The 16,304-nt window shown below is 33.1% G+C and overlaps 1 protein-coding gene and 4 non-coding genes across 5 annotated transcripts; 3 read left to right on the top strand and 2 right to left on the bottom strand.

The window, feature by feature from the left end:
* Window positions 1-338: 338 nt before the first annotated feature.
* On the top strand, window positions 339-411 carry TRNAR-ACG (transfer RNA arginine (anticodon ACG)). The gene has a single exon. It is a non-coding gene; the product is annotated as a tRNA-Arg (tRNA).
* A 303-nt stretch (window positions 412-714) lies between these two features.
* On the bottom strand, window positions 715-786 carry TRNAW-CCA (transfer RNA tryptophan (anticodon CCA)). The gene has a single exon. It is a non-coding gene; the product is annotated as a tRNA-Trp (tRNA).
* Window positions 787-1,588: 802 nt separating this feature from the next.
* Window positions 1,589-12,635, bottom strand: LOC149425473 (uncharacterized). Its single transcript, XM_089651134.1, has 11 exons — window positions 12,492-12,635; window positions 12,182-12,359; window positions 10,984-11,277; window positions 8,188-8,486; window positions 7,619-7,798; window positions 6,752-7,042; window positions 5,619-5,733; window positions 5,158-5,297; window positions 4,529-5,031; window positions 4,053-4,248; window positions 1,589-1,936 (listed from the first exon to the last, which is right to left on the bottom strand). Exons 1-11 carry the CDS (start codon window positions 12,544-12,546, stop codon window positions 1,770-1,772), a joined length of 2,418 nt encoding a protein of 805 aa, XP_089507260.1. The 5' UTR covers window positions 12,547-12,635; the 3' UTR covers window positions 1,589-1,769.
* Window positions 1,981-2,054, top strand: TRNAT-AGU (transfer RNA threonine (anticodon AGU)). Its single transcript has one exon. It is a non-coding gene; the product is annotated as a tRNA-Thr (tRNA).
* Window positions 8,053-8,125, top strand: TRNAV-CAC (transfer RNA valine (anticodon CAC)). Its single transcript has one exon. It is a non-coding gene; the product is annotated as a tRNA-Val (tRNA).
* Window positions 12,636-16,304: the final 3,669 nt, after the last annotated feature.

Below are 16,304 nucleotides of genomic sequence, written 5' to 3'. Positions count from 1 at the left end.
CTAAGGGATAACCTAAACAATTTTTGACAGTACTGCTTTATGAGTCGGGCTAAACGCGTTTAACTCGGTTAAACAGCCCATTTTGGGTATTTAACTTTGACAGTTCTTTAAACGCATTTAACGACTTAAATTTTGTGGTGCAAGACGCCAAGTCGACTTAAATCAAATAATGTGTTTAAAATTATATTTAAATCAAATTTAACTTATGGTGCAAGCCGCCCTTATAATATTTTGTTCGTAACTTTTACAAATTAATATTATTACATAATATGCAAAAACATTATTTTTATTCGTTAAATGATCCATTTAAATAACCTTAACTTGACACCTTTACGCATGGTCTTGTGGCGCAACGGATAACGCGTCTGACTACGGATCAGAAGATTCCAGGTTCGAATCCTGGCAAGATCGAAATCTTTTTGTTATTTTTTTTAAATTTCTTTCTTGGAATTGTTTTTGAAATCGTTATTTTCTTAAAATCATACATTTCTTCACATTTACTAGAGCACCTTCTAATCTTTTTTTTTTCTAACACTAAACAAAATCTTGACCTTTGGCCATTGACTGGTAAATCACAATGCCTTAGGCTATTTCGTACAAATGGGAATAAAAATAAGTTTTAAAAATATATATTTATGTATAGTTTTCTCTATGTTGCTATCTACAAGGTTAATTATGTACATATTTAAAAATGTTATCGTTGGCAAAAAAGATTGACCCCGACGTGATTTGAACACGCAACCTTCTGATCTGGAGTCAGACGCGCTACCGTTGCGCCACGGAGTCGGTACCTACTGGCGAGTTAAGTTTATTTATATTATAATGATATGTAGGTGTCAGAAAAATTGTTAGACGTAAAAAGAGTCAATTATTATTTATGAAAAAATGGTCGTATTTACTAGGCACCCAATCTTACAATATCATATTATTATATATGTATAATATAATATTTCCGATGTTTATTACCTACCCAAAACCCATAGGTACCTACACAAAAAATGCTTCATTCTTCCAAAAAGGTTGACTTCCCATATATCAATGGCCTTCCAATACTTACAATTTAATAATAATTCAATATAATCCTAACATCTGAGTCTTGGAAGAAATATTCCTAGAAACGCGAGTGTTTCAAATGCGAAAAGTTACCATTTTTATCAATCCAAGACCAAACCCATATACCTCATTGTCCAAATCAAATACGATAGCGTTATTAGCGTTGTAGAATAGTATGTATTAGACGATGTAAGAATGTGAATGAGGCAAGGAGTGTGTGCCAAGACAGAGTTGTTTGGCGATCAGTTTTCTCTGCTTACGTCTGCGAAAACGGCGTGATGGTTAGTTAATTAGTTAGTTAGCGTTGTCTCAGTTGCTTACATTTTTTCCACATTTAGTTATTTACAATGGCACGGACTGTGAAAGGATATGATTGTCTAAAAAGGTGAGTTTTAAGTTTAGCTCTCAATTCTATTGAGTCTGTGATCATTCATCACGTGGCAGTCCATTCCATCATTAAATATTTTCATCTGGTTATGTTACACAGGTAAATAAAAACAAAATATGCAAAAATAAAGTTTATTAGATTGCAAAATTTAAATAAAAGAATGCAGCATTGTGAGAGTATTATATTTATTTATTGTTTGGTAGATATCTACCTCTACATGTGAACCTACAACAGTCACGCGGAAACTACAGGAATCGATATGTAAGAATTCCAAGGTTAGTTTATACGTCAAAGAAAAAAAAGCACATGATTTAAATCGACTTTGGTTCTAAATTGCCGTCGCCATTCTGAATAAATACAATATTACTAGTAGTGGAATTATGAAGGTTAATTGAAGATGTATCGCATTACAGTTCCCAGCATTCGATTTATTACACTGCAATCCGTCGTGTCGTACAATAAAGCGAATTTGATCTGGATATCGGCAGTCGGTATCTGAAAGGTAAAGTATAAATTTTAATTTGGCCTAACGGGACATTGGCGCCGTGGCTTAGTTGGTTAAAGCGCCTGTCTAGTAAACAGGAGATCGGGAGTTCGACTCTCCCCGGAGCCTGCAATCGTATGAGATTGTCATTTTTTTTTATGACAAAAATTAACTATATTTATATAATAATTCATACAAATAAAAATATGGATTACTTTTTAAGTTTGCATTTTAAAATATCCGGTAATATTAGTAATACCTCCAATTTCCGACATTTCCCAAACATTCTGATGGCAGCATGGTACACTAGCACCCCCTAGCGACGTGAGTTATATTGGTTGTATTATATATTATATTGGTTGTATTATATTTATATTTACTTGGTTGTCATACATTTGCATTGTTTGTGTAATATGTATTCTTTATTGTATGTTAATAAACTATATAAATCGAAATAATAGCTATAAAAAATATTAGCTATTAAATCTGTCTTTGATGGTTTAGAAAAGAATAAAATACTTAAATAATTGTGGGAAATTTTCTTTTTTGAGATTTCACTTTTTATGTAATCACTAGCTGACATACACCCGGCGTTACTGGGGGTTAGGAGATAGACATATATCACTTTGGACTTTTCTGTAGAACTTTTTAAGATATACAATTCCATGATACATTATTTTAAGGTATCTCATAAGGTTTAGCCAGCGTTAGCAATTTAAGCGTTCCATAATTTTTTTTTACGACTTGATTACAAAACATCGATTTTCCTCTACTTTCTATAAATTTTAAATTTTATTATATATATATATATAAAATTTTCGGAAGAAATTCTCTAAATAATTCAACGTTTTTCGGCATCCTGGAAAGCGACTTGGTGTGTTTTGGTTCTTTGTAACACATAACCGATTATGTGGGATATTTTTTTAAATCAATATTGATCAAATGCAAATTAGAAAGCGCAAAACACTGCCATCAAGAACTAAATAAATTCAATTTAGAAATAGAATAATAAAGTAAAAAAATTCATATTCATCATTAAAAAAAAATATTTAAGAACACTGATATGTTTCTTATACTCTAGTATTTATTACGAAAAATATTGTGACAATAATTCCACATTTGTGTGCATATCCTTAGCCGTAGCTCAAACGTAGATTTACACAAAAATTGCCGATATATATCTATACACCTATGTTACCATAACACGCACATGCAAATCGCTCATCAAGATATAACTTATCCCTACTTTCTTACCAAATAGTACTTTCTTTGATTTTATATTGTATTTGATTTCTTTTTTTAGAAATACACTTGTACTTAATGTACTTGTATTTTTACTACACTTTTAATTCTATTTTAATTACACAAATGTACTTGTATTTTTTCTTATTTTTTATACATGCTCCTTGTATTATTTTTAATTCAATAATACGTATTTTCTTTGACATACTTTTTATATAATTTTAAATTTTTCTGTTTTCCACACCTATTTTTTATATTCATATATCTTAAACTTATGTAGATATTTTGCATTATTTTTAATTCCTTTATACTTCATACTTGTTTTAGATGTATAAATTATTTTATTTTATTTTTATATTATTTTGTTTTCATTCAACTTATTTTTAATTTGTATTATTATACTTAACATAAAATTGACCACTACAACACGGGCATGTGCCTAGTATGGTGGCCAAAAATTTACCCGTTTACTGTAATGTATAAACTTTACTGAATAAAGAACAATAAAAAAAAAGGAATGTCTATGTCAATATGCTACAATAGCAACTCTAGCGGCCAGCGTTGTTGATGCTGCCAATATTTTGCTGGAGTTGGACGCATTATTAATATTATGGGGTATTTGGTATTTCTGCATTTTTAAAGACTAAATTGTGTAAGCTATCTAGGACGGGTTGTTTCACAAAATTTGAAAAATTCAACAAAATTTCAAAGTTAATATTCAAGTTCTGTGAAAGTCCTATTCAAATTATGTTATTATTTCATAATGAGCCAGTTGTTTCACAGTTTCACTTGAAGATTAACTTTGAAATTTGATGAATTGTTCAAATTCTACGAAACAACCCATCGTTATCTAATGATAATTTGTGTAATGGTGTACATTTTTACCTGCACATTTGATCAATGTACTTCTTGCTCTTACAATGAAGTAGACTGGATCGCAATAATCTTCACCACTGCAAGGATGTTTGACTTCGAAGGTGACATCGTATTGTCCTGTTACTATTTTACAAGACATGGCTGCTTCCTCAGTATATTTCCTCGAAACGCAAACTGAAATCTCACCCTGGTCGGTGCCTTGGAACTGAAATACGATAACATCCATTAACGTGTCTAAAAGATGATACAAAATAAAAATAAAAACATCAAAATTACTGTTGATATTCTAGTAGCAATTCTCTCTACTTTATAGAATCTGCAAATCTCCCTAATGGAGAACTCTGGCTCAATTTTCTGTATCTACATTAATTTTTCAGCTCTCAACAGTTCCACAAATTCCACCATTAACTATTAGCGCAAATGAGACAAGATGCCATTTCGTTTTTTCACGTTTGTCTATGGTGCAATTAAAAAAATGTTCTTACCTGTACTTTGACGATCGGTACATACATCAAATGATTTGGATGTATTCTGTAGATTATTTTTTGTCCTACGTTTATATAATCTTCGTACTGTAATCTTACATTAGACGCCTTCCCACTTTGACATGGTATTGCAATTAGTCTTTTTGGTATTATCTTTGTTATGAAGTTCACTCGTATCATCTCAGCGACCTCACTGACATTAGTATTCGAGGTCTCGATCAGCATATCTGAGTGTTTGCGAGGGTCGACGGAAAGGGTCTTGAACCCAGCGGTGTCCGGGGTTAAGTACAAGAAGTAAACTCCTGAAAACGAGCTTCTCAATGTTTCCATGATCTTGACCGATCGGTCTAAGTCAGCTTGGGACCATCTTGTTGTAGGAGCAGCTAAAATAACTACATGGGGCAACGCCGCTACTTCATTGGATTCCTTTTCTGCTTCAGTTTTATTTTCTAAATGGGGTAAAAGTGATGTGAGAACTGCTGGCAAATTCAAACGATTAGGCCCTGTAAAACAGTAATAATTATTGGATATCATGTAAACATTGTTAAAGTAGATATTTAAAAAATGTTGTAATAAAAAAGCTTTTTATGTAAGTACTTAGATATGTAATTGTTATGACTGAAACTTACAGTCATCAGTAAAGTTGGCAATGCTGTCAAATATTTGAAGGATACTGTGTGAAGGTGTAGCTATCCATTCTCCAGAATGTCCATGCATTACACCTAAAGAGCTGCCGTAACTTGAGACATCCAAGGTTTCTGACAATATTCTGTGGAAAAAAAAGCTTTTTTAATGGTACCATATCAGCTAGGCCAACTGTATTTAAAGTGTGCATGTAGGTTTTGTTCAAATGTATTCGGGAATTGATAGTGCAAGAGAGGAGGAAGAGACAACCTTCCTTTCCTTTATATAATCTCTGCAAGCATTCTGTCTCGCTTGCACACATCCTCTTTCACGCACACATTACAGACATAGACAAAATAAAATGATTTTCCATGACTTCAGATTGTCTTAATTTGGCTGTTGAAGAAAATTATGTAGGAAAAGGGGGCGGTGTGCCAAAGTTGGGGGGGGGGAATGTTAAACTCACGCAATTAATTCCTCTGTTTGATATTTGGTCCAGGAACCATCTGTAGCCAAAATGACATCCATTGGACATGTATCTCCTTTTACATCACATCCGGGAAGCTTGTCCAGCAGTGTTGCTATATGGAAACATACAGGATAATAAAGCTTTAGTTACAGGATATTATAGTTTTTGAGAGATTGAATCACTTTTAGAAGTAGTACTGCTGAGTTTAATGTTCGTTTGATGAATATTTTCTAAACTTAAACCAGTCTACCATATATTATGTAATATTATTAAGCAAGCAACAAATAAGTGTTATTGAGATATTTCTATTTTTGAGACCGATAATTCGTGGTGGAATTCCATTATAATATATTATAATAAAACAAATAAAAAACTTTATTCCACTTAATTTTATTTTGACCGTAACCGGTTTCAGCTCGTCAAAATAAAATTAAGTGGAATAAAGTTTTTTATTTGTTTTATTATAATATGTTATTGAGATGTCTATAAAGATGATACGCTTTCAAGAATGTTTAACACCAAAAGACCTGTTGCAAGTATGTCCCTATCGCATAGCTCATTTGAAATGTTAATCACCATCAATGATGATGAGAAACTGGCATAATATTATGTAACCACATTTCTAAGATAATTGAGTTATGATGATGATTACATAATACCATCTCAGCGATTTGTCTGGAGAGACTTTGTTTTAATTTTATATCAACCGTAAAAATCATCTTAATAGAATGTTTCTATTCAACTCTTCCAAATAATAATTTTCAAAATTGATAACAGGTTATTTCTGCTAAAAGTGTACCAAAGAAATAATCTACTTAAAAAAAAGTAATGTCTACTGGATTCGATTTTTATGCAAATCTACAGTTTTATTCCGAGCTTCCTTCAAACAAGAGGAAGGTCACTGTCTACTTGAGATTATAGAAAATAACTCCATCCCTCCTTCCCACCCGAGAAGTTTGATACTTTTGTTAACTTGACATTCAAAATAAGAGAACAATTACTGTCTCCATCTGATTACGAAAAACTCTGCGCAAAACCCAGGGAACATCGGGGCTCCGGGTAATATTCAATAAGCCTCCAGCAATTTATTTCTTTTCCATTACAAAGAAGATATTACTAATATCACTCACGCCAATAGTTTTCAAAAGCTTTCACAGCTGCATTAGAAATGTTCTGTATTTTGCTCGGAGTGATGTAGACGGGACTCAATCGGGTCCACAGAACGTTGACCATGTTCAGTGTTTGTTCATATATATCGGAGGCGGGGAAGAGTTTTGCCATGTTTTGCTTTCTGTTGCACGCTCTTATTCCATGGTTCATGGGAACTCCGTAGCTGGAATAGTACATCTCAATTATTTGTGACAAACGGATTCTGTTGAGCTTGGTTGTCCACTCCTGGAGGTGATTTGCTATTATAAACCCTGCAAATAAACAATCCTTTTTATAGGGGAATTTACGGGAATTTTTGACACAATGATAAACATGATATATACTAAATAATATTACCATCATGACAAGAAAAGATGAAGGACGGTGAACACTTTATTTTTCACAAAATTATTTTCATTCATCTTTTGTTAGGTCAACAAAATCTTTACTCACTCTAGGTTTCTGAAGATGACAGTCTTGTTTAAAATTCAGATGTTAGTAAATCTAAAGATCTTTCAAATTGTGTAAGTACCTACATAGTTTAGCAAAAAAAGGTTGTAGAACATCAACTATTTTTTTTCATTATGATGGCGATACCGAGCAATATTGGTTTTATTTTATTTTCCACATAGTACCTACCTGTTTATTTTGATTTAACATCTAATAAATTTAATGCTTTGAAACATAAATTTAATAACACTTTCCATGCATTTATATTTATATCTCGCTCAAGTAGGAATATTACTAATTATTAATACCTTGGATTTTCATTTTATAATTTTAAATTAGAAATCATCGTCTTTCGGTAGTACCTGGTACCTAAATGTTACCACTTAAAAAAATGTTACCATCAATTCCCGCCAAGATCTCTGCATCTGTGACTTCCCACTGGCCATATTTGGACTGCAAAAGATAGAATTCCCTCGGAATGAGCGAGTCATTCCATCTCCCCCGCGATGCTAGTTTGTATGCCTCGGGGTTAGAGAGTCCCAGGGGGCCCTGCCGGATGGCTAGCTCAGCTATATCACCTAAGGATAATAATATATATTTTTTTAAATAGGTACATGATACATTAAAAGAAACACTTTGCTTAAATTTATTTTTACATTTAAAAATCGTAAGGATATTTTTTTTTGTTATCACCAAAGAAAATATCCTCAACGTCATTCCTAAAAATGACTAGGAAATTTATAGTTCGGTATTGCGAATACAAATTTAGTAAAAATGTTTTATTGCAGGTGTTACATAGTATTAGTATACAAATTTCGCCTCCATGCTCAGCGTTTCCGTAGTGTAGCGGTTATCACGTGTGCTTCACACGCACAAGGCCCCCGGTTCGATCCCGGGCGGAAACATCGCTTTTTTTTTATTATTCTCAACGATGTTATTTTATTTTATTATTTCTACTTCTTTTTACCTGATAATGTTGCAGCAAGAATATTCGATATGCTCTTTGTAGGATTGATGGATGACAACAATGCCTTCTGCAAATTGTTGAAAGTCTCGATGTCATAATTTGGGTCCTCTTGAAACTCCGGCTCCAACATCAGAATATCCTGAACCTTCACGTCCTGAGGCTCCAGGGCTGCAGAAATGGCCCCAATTAAAGTGCCAGGTGAAATATCACCCCAGATCGTTTGAACAATCCCCCTTTCAATTGGGCACCGACTTGGTTTAGATGGAATTTTTGTCCTGTTGACTTCAGCTTTTACAAATCTAAAAAAAAAAGTTCGTTATCAACTAATTCCAGATTGGACAAAACCAAACTAAATTAATTAATTAAATACCGTGGATAATTTTTGTCTAATAGCCCAGCTACACTACTCGCGAAGTTGATCGAAGTTGACCTAATACGATAGTGTGGGCACGAACTTCGCTTCGCTTCGGGCATCTTCGCTTCGCGTCGCCCGACTTCCGATTGTTGTCGGTAAATGCGCCCGAGTCAAAGGACTCGAAGCGTCCCGGAGTTCGAACACGAAGTGTCTGCCCACACTACTCGGTTCACTTCAGTTCGCTTCGAGACGTCGTGTTTGGTGGTTGTGCGTGCGCAGAGTCATAGTGACTATACGTAATAAAATATGGCTTCTACACTGTGGTCACAGGACCTAATTTTTTTGTTCCTAGAAACACTCCAATCCGAGGCGGTTATTTGGGACCCAATTGAAAGGGACCATAAAGATAACTAACTAACCATCACGCCGTTTCCCCGCAGGGGTAGGCAGAGAGGACGGACCGCCAAACAACTCGGTCTTGGCACACACTCCTTGCCTCATTCACATTCATACATCGTCTCATACATACTCTTCTATTATTCTGACTCTTGACATGGCCTGACTCGAGTATCTGATTCACTTGATCGTGCCATGTCTTCCTCGGGCGTCCCCGACTTCTGCTACCATTCACATTTGCATCATATATCCTCCTTACACTCCTATCTTCGCTCATTCGCTCTACATGCCCAAACCATCTAAGCGTCCCTTTCTTAATCTTACTCATTACGCTTACATCAGCCTTGCACTCTTTGCGGATCTCCACATTCCTCACACGATCAAACATGGTTTTACCACACATACGCCCTTGAGGTGATTTTTCATAAAAACGGCGCTTTACAAATTATCCAATTATTATTATTATTATTATTATTATACGCCTCAGGGATCTCATTTCAACAGCATTTAATCTACTTTCATCCTTTCTTTGCCAGTTCCATGCCTCACTTCCATACATCAAGGTAGGTACCAGCACTCCGTTGTGGACTGCTAACTTCGCTTCTTTGGACAATTTTTTGTTAGCGCCGACGGCGTTCAGTCCTTCATTAACGGAATTACCTGCATTTACCCTTCTTTCAATAAAGATAAAAAAAACAATATAAAAACAAAAAATAAAGATAAAAACAAAATTAATGATGCTTGGATGCGCATTCAAGATATTTTACAAATTTCGGTGGGAGAATTGAAAAAAAAAAAGGAATCGCTCATCGCGACTTACCGGGGCTACCATAGAAAGAGAGAAGCCTCAATCAAATCTGGTGCGTGGACGATATTTATCGTCCAGTATGGTTTGCGTTTGACTATATGGATAGCTTTTTGGGACGGGTGTACAAATGTAAAACAACAATGAGTACGGTAAGTAATTTATTTATTAATAAGCACAGTTATAAACATTCATTACTTTCATGTACGCCACGTACGTTGTATATTTCTTATTACCAAAGATTAAAGTTGAGAGAGGGGTAGCTTACTGTGGCGCCTACTGTAAATCAATACATGTGGATTACAATATTATTTTAATTTTCAATAAATATTTATACTAAAATTTAAACTGTTACATTTATTTCCTCCTTGAGAACCTCGTTAAGAGCTTTGCAGACATCGACCACAATTTTTGAAATTAACTGGCTTGAAATTTTAAATAAAAAGTGTAGGCTTCTATAACTGTCACCAGTTGCTAAAAATCTTAAAGTAATTGCTAAACGAATTTTAGCAGGTATGGCTTCAAATGCGTATCTTTTTGGAGATAATAGGTTCTACTTTAGAAAGTAGAAGATTAAAATCACGCAATGACATTCGGTGAAAATTTTCGAATTCCCCAGATCGTTCTTGAGTGAGTTCAAGGAATTGTTGCGCCATAGTATGTCTGCAAAAATATAATTGAATGATTAAAATAAATAAGTAATTTAAAAATTCATTGTAAGTACTTACTTTGTTTATTCCACTAACCTAGTTCTGTTCCTGTGCATTGCAATCATCCACCATCTTCTTTTTTTTCGTTGTTTTTTATTTTCTTGTGATGAATTTGCACGTAGTTATAATAAGCGAGAGTGCACATTGCGACGGCAGCTGCCACTTGAAGGTCCATGTTGCCTAGTGCACGGACTCCGAGAGACTGAGCTACTCGCGAAGTTGCACGAGTGTGTGGGCACGCACTTCGAACTTCGGCTAACTTCGTCGAGGACTTCGTCGAAGCGTCGAAGCGAGTAGTGTAGCGGCGCTTTAACATTAATATAATTATTTTTTCTATTGGAGAATTGGTTTTCCCCTATCTTCGCGCACATAAAACATTTTTATACAAACCTTTGTAAACAGGACAATAGATGGCATTAAAAAATTGCGATAAAAATCAATGTGATATTCTAGCAAAATATTTTTATCCAAAATACATATAATTTTTCTTAATTAATAAAAATTTTAATAATACATTAAAAATAACTCACGGAATAAACTGATGAGTTGATTCATCATCAGGAAACTGTTTACCGATAACTAGTGGACATATTTTATTTTCATCTCCCCTCTCCCACTGATCCACAGTTGAGGAAATGAGAAAATGTAACGTGCATAACTCTGTCTCACTCAAGCCTTCCTGTATATTGGCCAAATTATTTCCGGGAATCAACAAGTCCAGCAGAAAACTGAACTTGTGGAATTGAAATCCGGACGCTCTGTACGGAATCATATTTTCGGTTTCCTTGACATTTGGAGCTCTTTCGATTCCATCTTTCCGCAAGCTAGAAAAACATAAAGCCGAAGAAGTCAAAATCGGATGTTGGATACTCGCTTTGTTATTGTCATGTTTTTTTAATATAATAAAACTTTATCGCTTATAATTTACATTTATATTTATATTCAAATTAAAAAAACAAACTATGTTAACGTTAAACGTAACATTTTTTATAATCTATGCATTCATAGACAGCGCTAATTTAATTATTTTTGCAAGTTATGCTTTACAATATTAAGACAAATTATTTTTTTGTGACCGTACATATGCAATATGAATATAAATAAATAATTTTGTCTATTTAAAAACTCAATTCTTACAGGAAAGGCACACAAATACAATATGTATTGGATTGAATCGTAGATACAATATTGAATTTGTATGCCTTTCTTGAAAGAATTGATTATTTATATAGACAAAACTATTTATTCATATTCACAAATAAACACAAATAATTAAGTCTTAATATTTCAATGCATAACTTGCAAAAAACCGGCTATTGGATACGTTGACTTTTAAATTAACGATGTAGTATGTGCTAATTAGTAATTTTGAGTAAGAGCTGTTTAGTTGAATTTCTACATGTTTAGATTTAAGTGAATATTTTTAATGTTTTGATATAAACGCTTGTTTATTTAATTGGAGAAATGTAGGTACTATGGCATGTTCTGATAGCCTTTATGCGAAGATACCAATTTCGACATCATCTGAGATTGTTCGGTTATACAGTGATGTGTGCATACATGTTTACAATGTAAACCAACAATGTTAAATATGTGGTGCTCAAAGGAACTAGTGGCATTGATCCCTTTGGTACCGATATACAACAGGAAGGGTGTATCATCATTATATAAAAAAACGTCATTATGTCCTAGAACTCTGCCATAATATCAAAGTCAAAGTCTCCAAACCTGTGCAAAAGAGATGTACTTATCATCCGAATGTTGTAGTTGACATTAGCCTTTTCCATTCTACTGATGAGTTCGACAAGGAGCTGTACATTTTGGGGAGCATTTACTTCCGTTCCTCCCTTGCTATAACAATTGATTAAATAATCAGGAATTGTTCTGGACGTCGAACTAGAACAGACTAAAAAAAATTTTTTTTTATAAATTATCTATCATGGGTAAATTTAGTGGAAAACAGCACATCACACAACTATGTAGCGAATTTCACAACAATTTTGTTTATCTGATATAAGGATTAAAGAAATAGGCATACCTTTCACATTGCCAGCAACAATAAACCACACTACACAAACTGATATAAACCACATGTTTTCATCTTAATCACTTGCATTTTATTATTAAATTTATTTGAATAATTTGCAAAATAACAGAAACAGAAAGTGAAATGAACAATACAATGATGTTACACCTCAAACAGTCAGAGCATTCTGCGTCAACAAGAGAATAATGTAGATAAGATAAGATTTAAGAACTCCATAAAAGCCCGATACCTTTATCAGGAACTTCTAATGATTCACACAACCTGTTTTGTATTGTACAGGTTCTTCGGACAAATAAAACTTTATGCACAAACTGAACAATAAACATAAAATTTCAATTTATTTATTGTTATTAAGTTTAATTTGTAGAACTCCATTTTATTTTTTTACTTTTTTATATATACAATAATTATTATTATTGGGTTTATAAAAACAGTTTATTTTTAAACAAGTTCTGCTGTGTAATTATTATTACGCGTGACAGCTGTTTCGCCCTCTGAAGGCATTATCAAACTGTGGGTAGCCCACTTACAGATGATACATTTATATTATTTCTAGGTAGGTATTTTAATTTCAATTACTGATTTCTTAATTGATTTCTGTGTAAAAATGTTAGAAATTATTGATGGTTATTACCCTAGTAAAGTTTCCCCAATTAGTGTAATGTTTAAATTTGACTGAATGTCTTAATGTTAGTAAAAAAAAAAAAAATTTCAAAATGTCAAAAACAATATTAATGTTCAAGTTCTGCGTGGTTGTGTGGTGCGTGCAATACACAACTAAGCATGAATAAATACAATATATAAATAATATGAGAAAAACACAGTTTTAATTTCAAGTAAATATATTGTACAAGAGTGTGTGCGGAGGAATTATTTTTTTTTGTTTCAAATTACCTACATAAATAAAATGTTAAATGTTCATTTTGTTCAAAATCTTAAATCTCCGAGAGTTCTTCACTGATTGCTTTGAAATTTTGACTACTGAATACTCGTGTGTTTTTATATACCTATATATATCACTGTGTTCGTACACTCTAATATCCGAAACCGCCCAACCGATTTCAATGAAATTTTGTGAATGTGTATGGTTGGTTCCAGATTAAAACAGGATAGTTTTGGAACGGATATGTGGCGCAGTTGTCGAGTTCGAAAAAAAATAAAAAATTATCAACAATTTTTTTTTTCAGTTTTCTCATCTAAAAATACATTCAACAACAAATTTTATATAAAAAAATTGTGCTAGCAAAACTAGAAAAGTAGTCGACCAATATAGCTGAAAATTTCAATGTTTGTTGTTATTAGTGCCAGGAGTGTTTAGAGATGTTTAAATGGTAGAAGAAGCCGGGGACGCCCGAGGAATACTTAACGCAATATCTATGCACGGTAATGAGCTACGGAGTCGATGTAATGTAGTTTTTTAACAGAAACATTGTGGTACACAGTAGTCAATGGTGGAAAAAGTTGGAGGCGCCTGAGAAAGACATTAGCAATAGCAAAGCATTGCGAGGGGTTCCACAAGTATATACAGGGTGTATCGGCACGTACCCGACAAACTTTAACCAGCTATTCCTTAGCACATTTGGAGTAAAAAATGTTATGGGCACTTTGCTGTCCGGTAACATTTTTTTTTAATAAAAAATTTATTATTCATATTTTCACCACATGTCACCAACGTTTTATTCTTTGTCAAAGTTTGAAAACCCGTCTGGCAATATTTTGTTTGAGTTTTGTTGAATAATGTACGTACGTACCTACGTTGGCGCGCTTTTACAATCACAACGAAATGGCACGGCACCATTCGTCTCATTTTTAACTATTATTATTTAGTGTGTACGAAAGAGCGAGGACACTTTTTGACACACTTGCTAATAACAGCTGTTGAACACGAGATTCAATGCAAATGACAGTGACGGAGTGTGGATTTTTTATTTATTTTTTGTTTTTAATGGAAAAAAATGTTACCGGACAGCAAAGCGCCCATAACATTTTTTACTCCAAATGTGCTGAGGAATAGCTGGTTAAAGTTTGTCGGGTACTTGCCGATACACCCTGTATATACACGGTGTCCGGAAACTCGTAGTACAAGCGGGAAACTGGAGAATCTACACCACATGGGGAACCCAAAAAAACATAAAGTTTTTTGATTTGAGCATTTTCAAAAAAAAAAAAAAAACAAAAAAAAATATTTTTCGGCTATTTTAGGGTTAAAGTTTTTTCTGGTGTTTAGGGTTGAATAACAGATGTTTTAACCCTGCAGAGCAGAAATATTTTATGATTACACCGGGTTAAATGAAGGGTGATTTCAAAATAATGCTTCAAATCAGAGTTTCTTCATTTGTTTTACTTTCAAATAGTTTTAATTAGTTGGGTACTTTGATCTTCAGTAATAATTTATAAGAATTTGATTAAAAAAAAAATTTAAAAAAAAAAAAAATCAACTTCAAACTCGATTTACTCGATAACGAAAGCTCAAATAAAAAAAAAATATACTACAAAATCGACTCCAAATGTGATGTAGATTCACCAGTTTCCCGCTTGTACTACGAGTTTCCGGACACCCTGTATATATGTACTACTGATGTGATTAGCTTCTAGAATGAAGACCATTATTATTATTATTATTATTTGTATTAATATGTATATAGTATGTTTACTATAATTGGAAAAGAAGTTGCTTCTTAAGTAGAATATTTATTATTCATTTTTTTATTTAATAACACTACGTAAATGTAACCTGTGACAGGTGAAAACACGATTTTTTGTAAAACATCGCCATCTGTCGGACGTAAAAGCAACACACGCTATTGTTTCTCTATCTGCACGGATACAGCTAGTTTATGGAATAAAAATCGATTGCTGTCTTCAGAAAGATTTGTGTATTTCAGAAATAAAATCATTCATTTGTAGAAAAAAATATTTTAGTTGGTAAGCACATTATATTTCAAGAACTTATAAATTAACACAGTGTACAATTCTAAATATTTTTATCTTTCGCTCAACAAAAATAAATAAAAAAAATTTAATAGTGACTTTTTGTACATAAAACTCAAGAACGGTGGCAGGCCTGGTGTGCGCTGAAAATATTATATAATCCTGGATGCTTTACCTAGATGCCCCGGTTTGAGAGCAAAACTAATTCGTATAAAAAAAATTACATACATATTTCAATCAAATTATTTATTTATTTATAATAAACGTTACAGGATATTAATTGATTTTACAAACTACCAGATATAAACAAGCTGCCGCGATTTGAAAACTTTAAAGGTTGTTTATGAAAATAACAGAGGGCGCCACTTCCATTTACAACAATCCTAAACTGAACAGTCATAAAGATAATAATACTATCAGATGACTTGCTGATGTTTCCCAGAGGACAACCAAAGTAAAGAGATGAATTTCAGTCCTAGATTTCAACATACATATTATTTGAATAGGGCAGAGCGGTTTATATTTAAACTATATATAAAATGATATTTCAACGACTGGTGTTTCTAACTGTGCACCAAATTTTGGTGCGATAAGAAGTGCAATGCTTTCTAGGATCTCAGCTAATACACCTGTGTATTAGGACATCAATATTTCTAACCGTGGTTGTATGGATAAAATCTTGAAACGTTTGACGTTTACAAGAAACATAGATTTTTTCTGTCCAGAATGTTGTATAGACTATAAATGATAAATTATATATTACATTTGTGAGTAATTGACTCACAAATGCTGAAAAAAAGTCGCACATCTTTTTCACAGTATTTACAACATTTATCTATCTTCTATATAAATAAAAATGTTCATTTGTTCAAA

The sequence above is a fragment of the Hesperophylax consimilis genome, chromosome 3 (assembly GCF_061612785.1).
Source record: "Hesperophylax consimilis isolate HC1 chromosome 3, BYU_Hcon_1.0, whole genome shotgun sequence".
NCBI lineage: Eukaryota > Metazoa > Arthropoda > Insecta > Trichoptera > Limnephilidae > Hesperophylax > Hesperophylax consimilis.
This window is presented reverse-complemented; position numbering and strand designations above follow the sequence as displayed.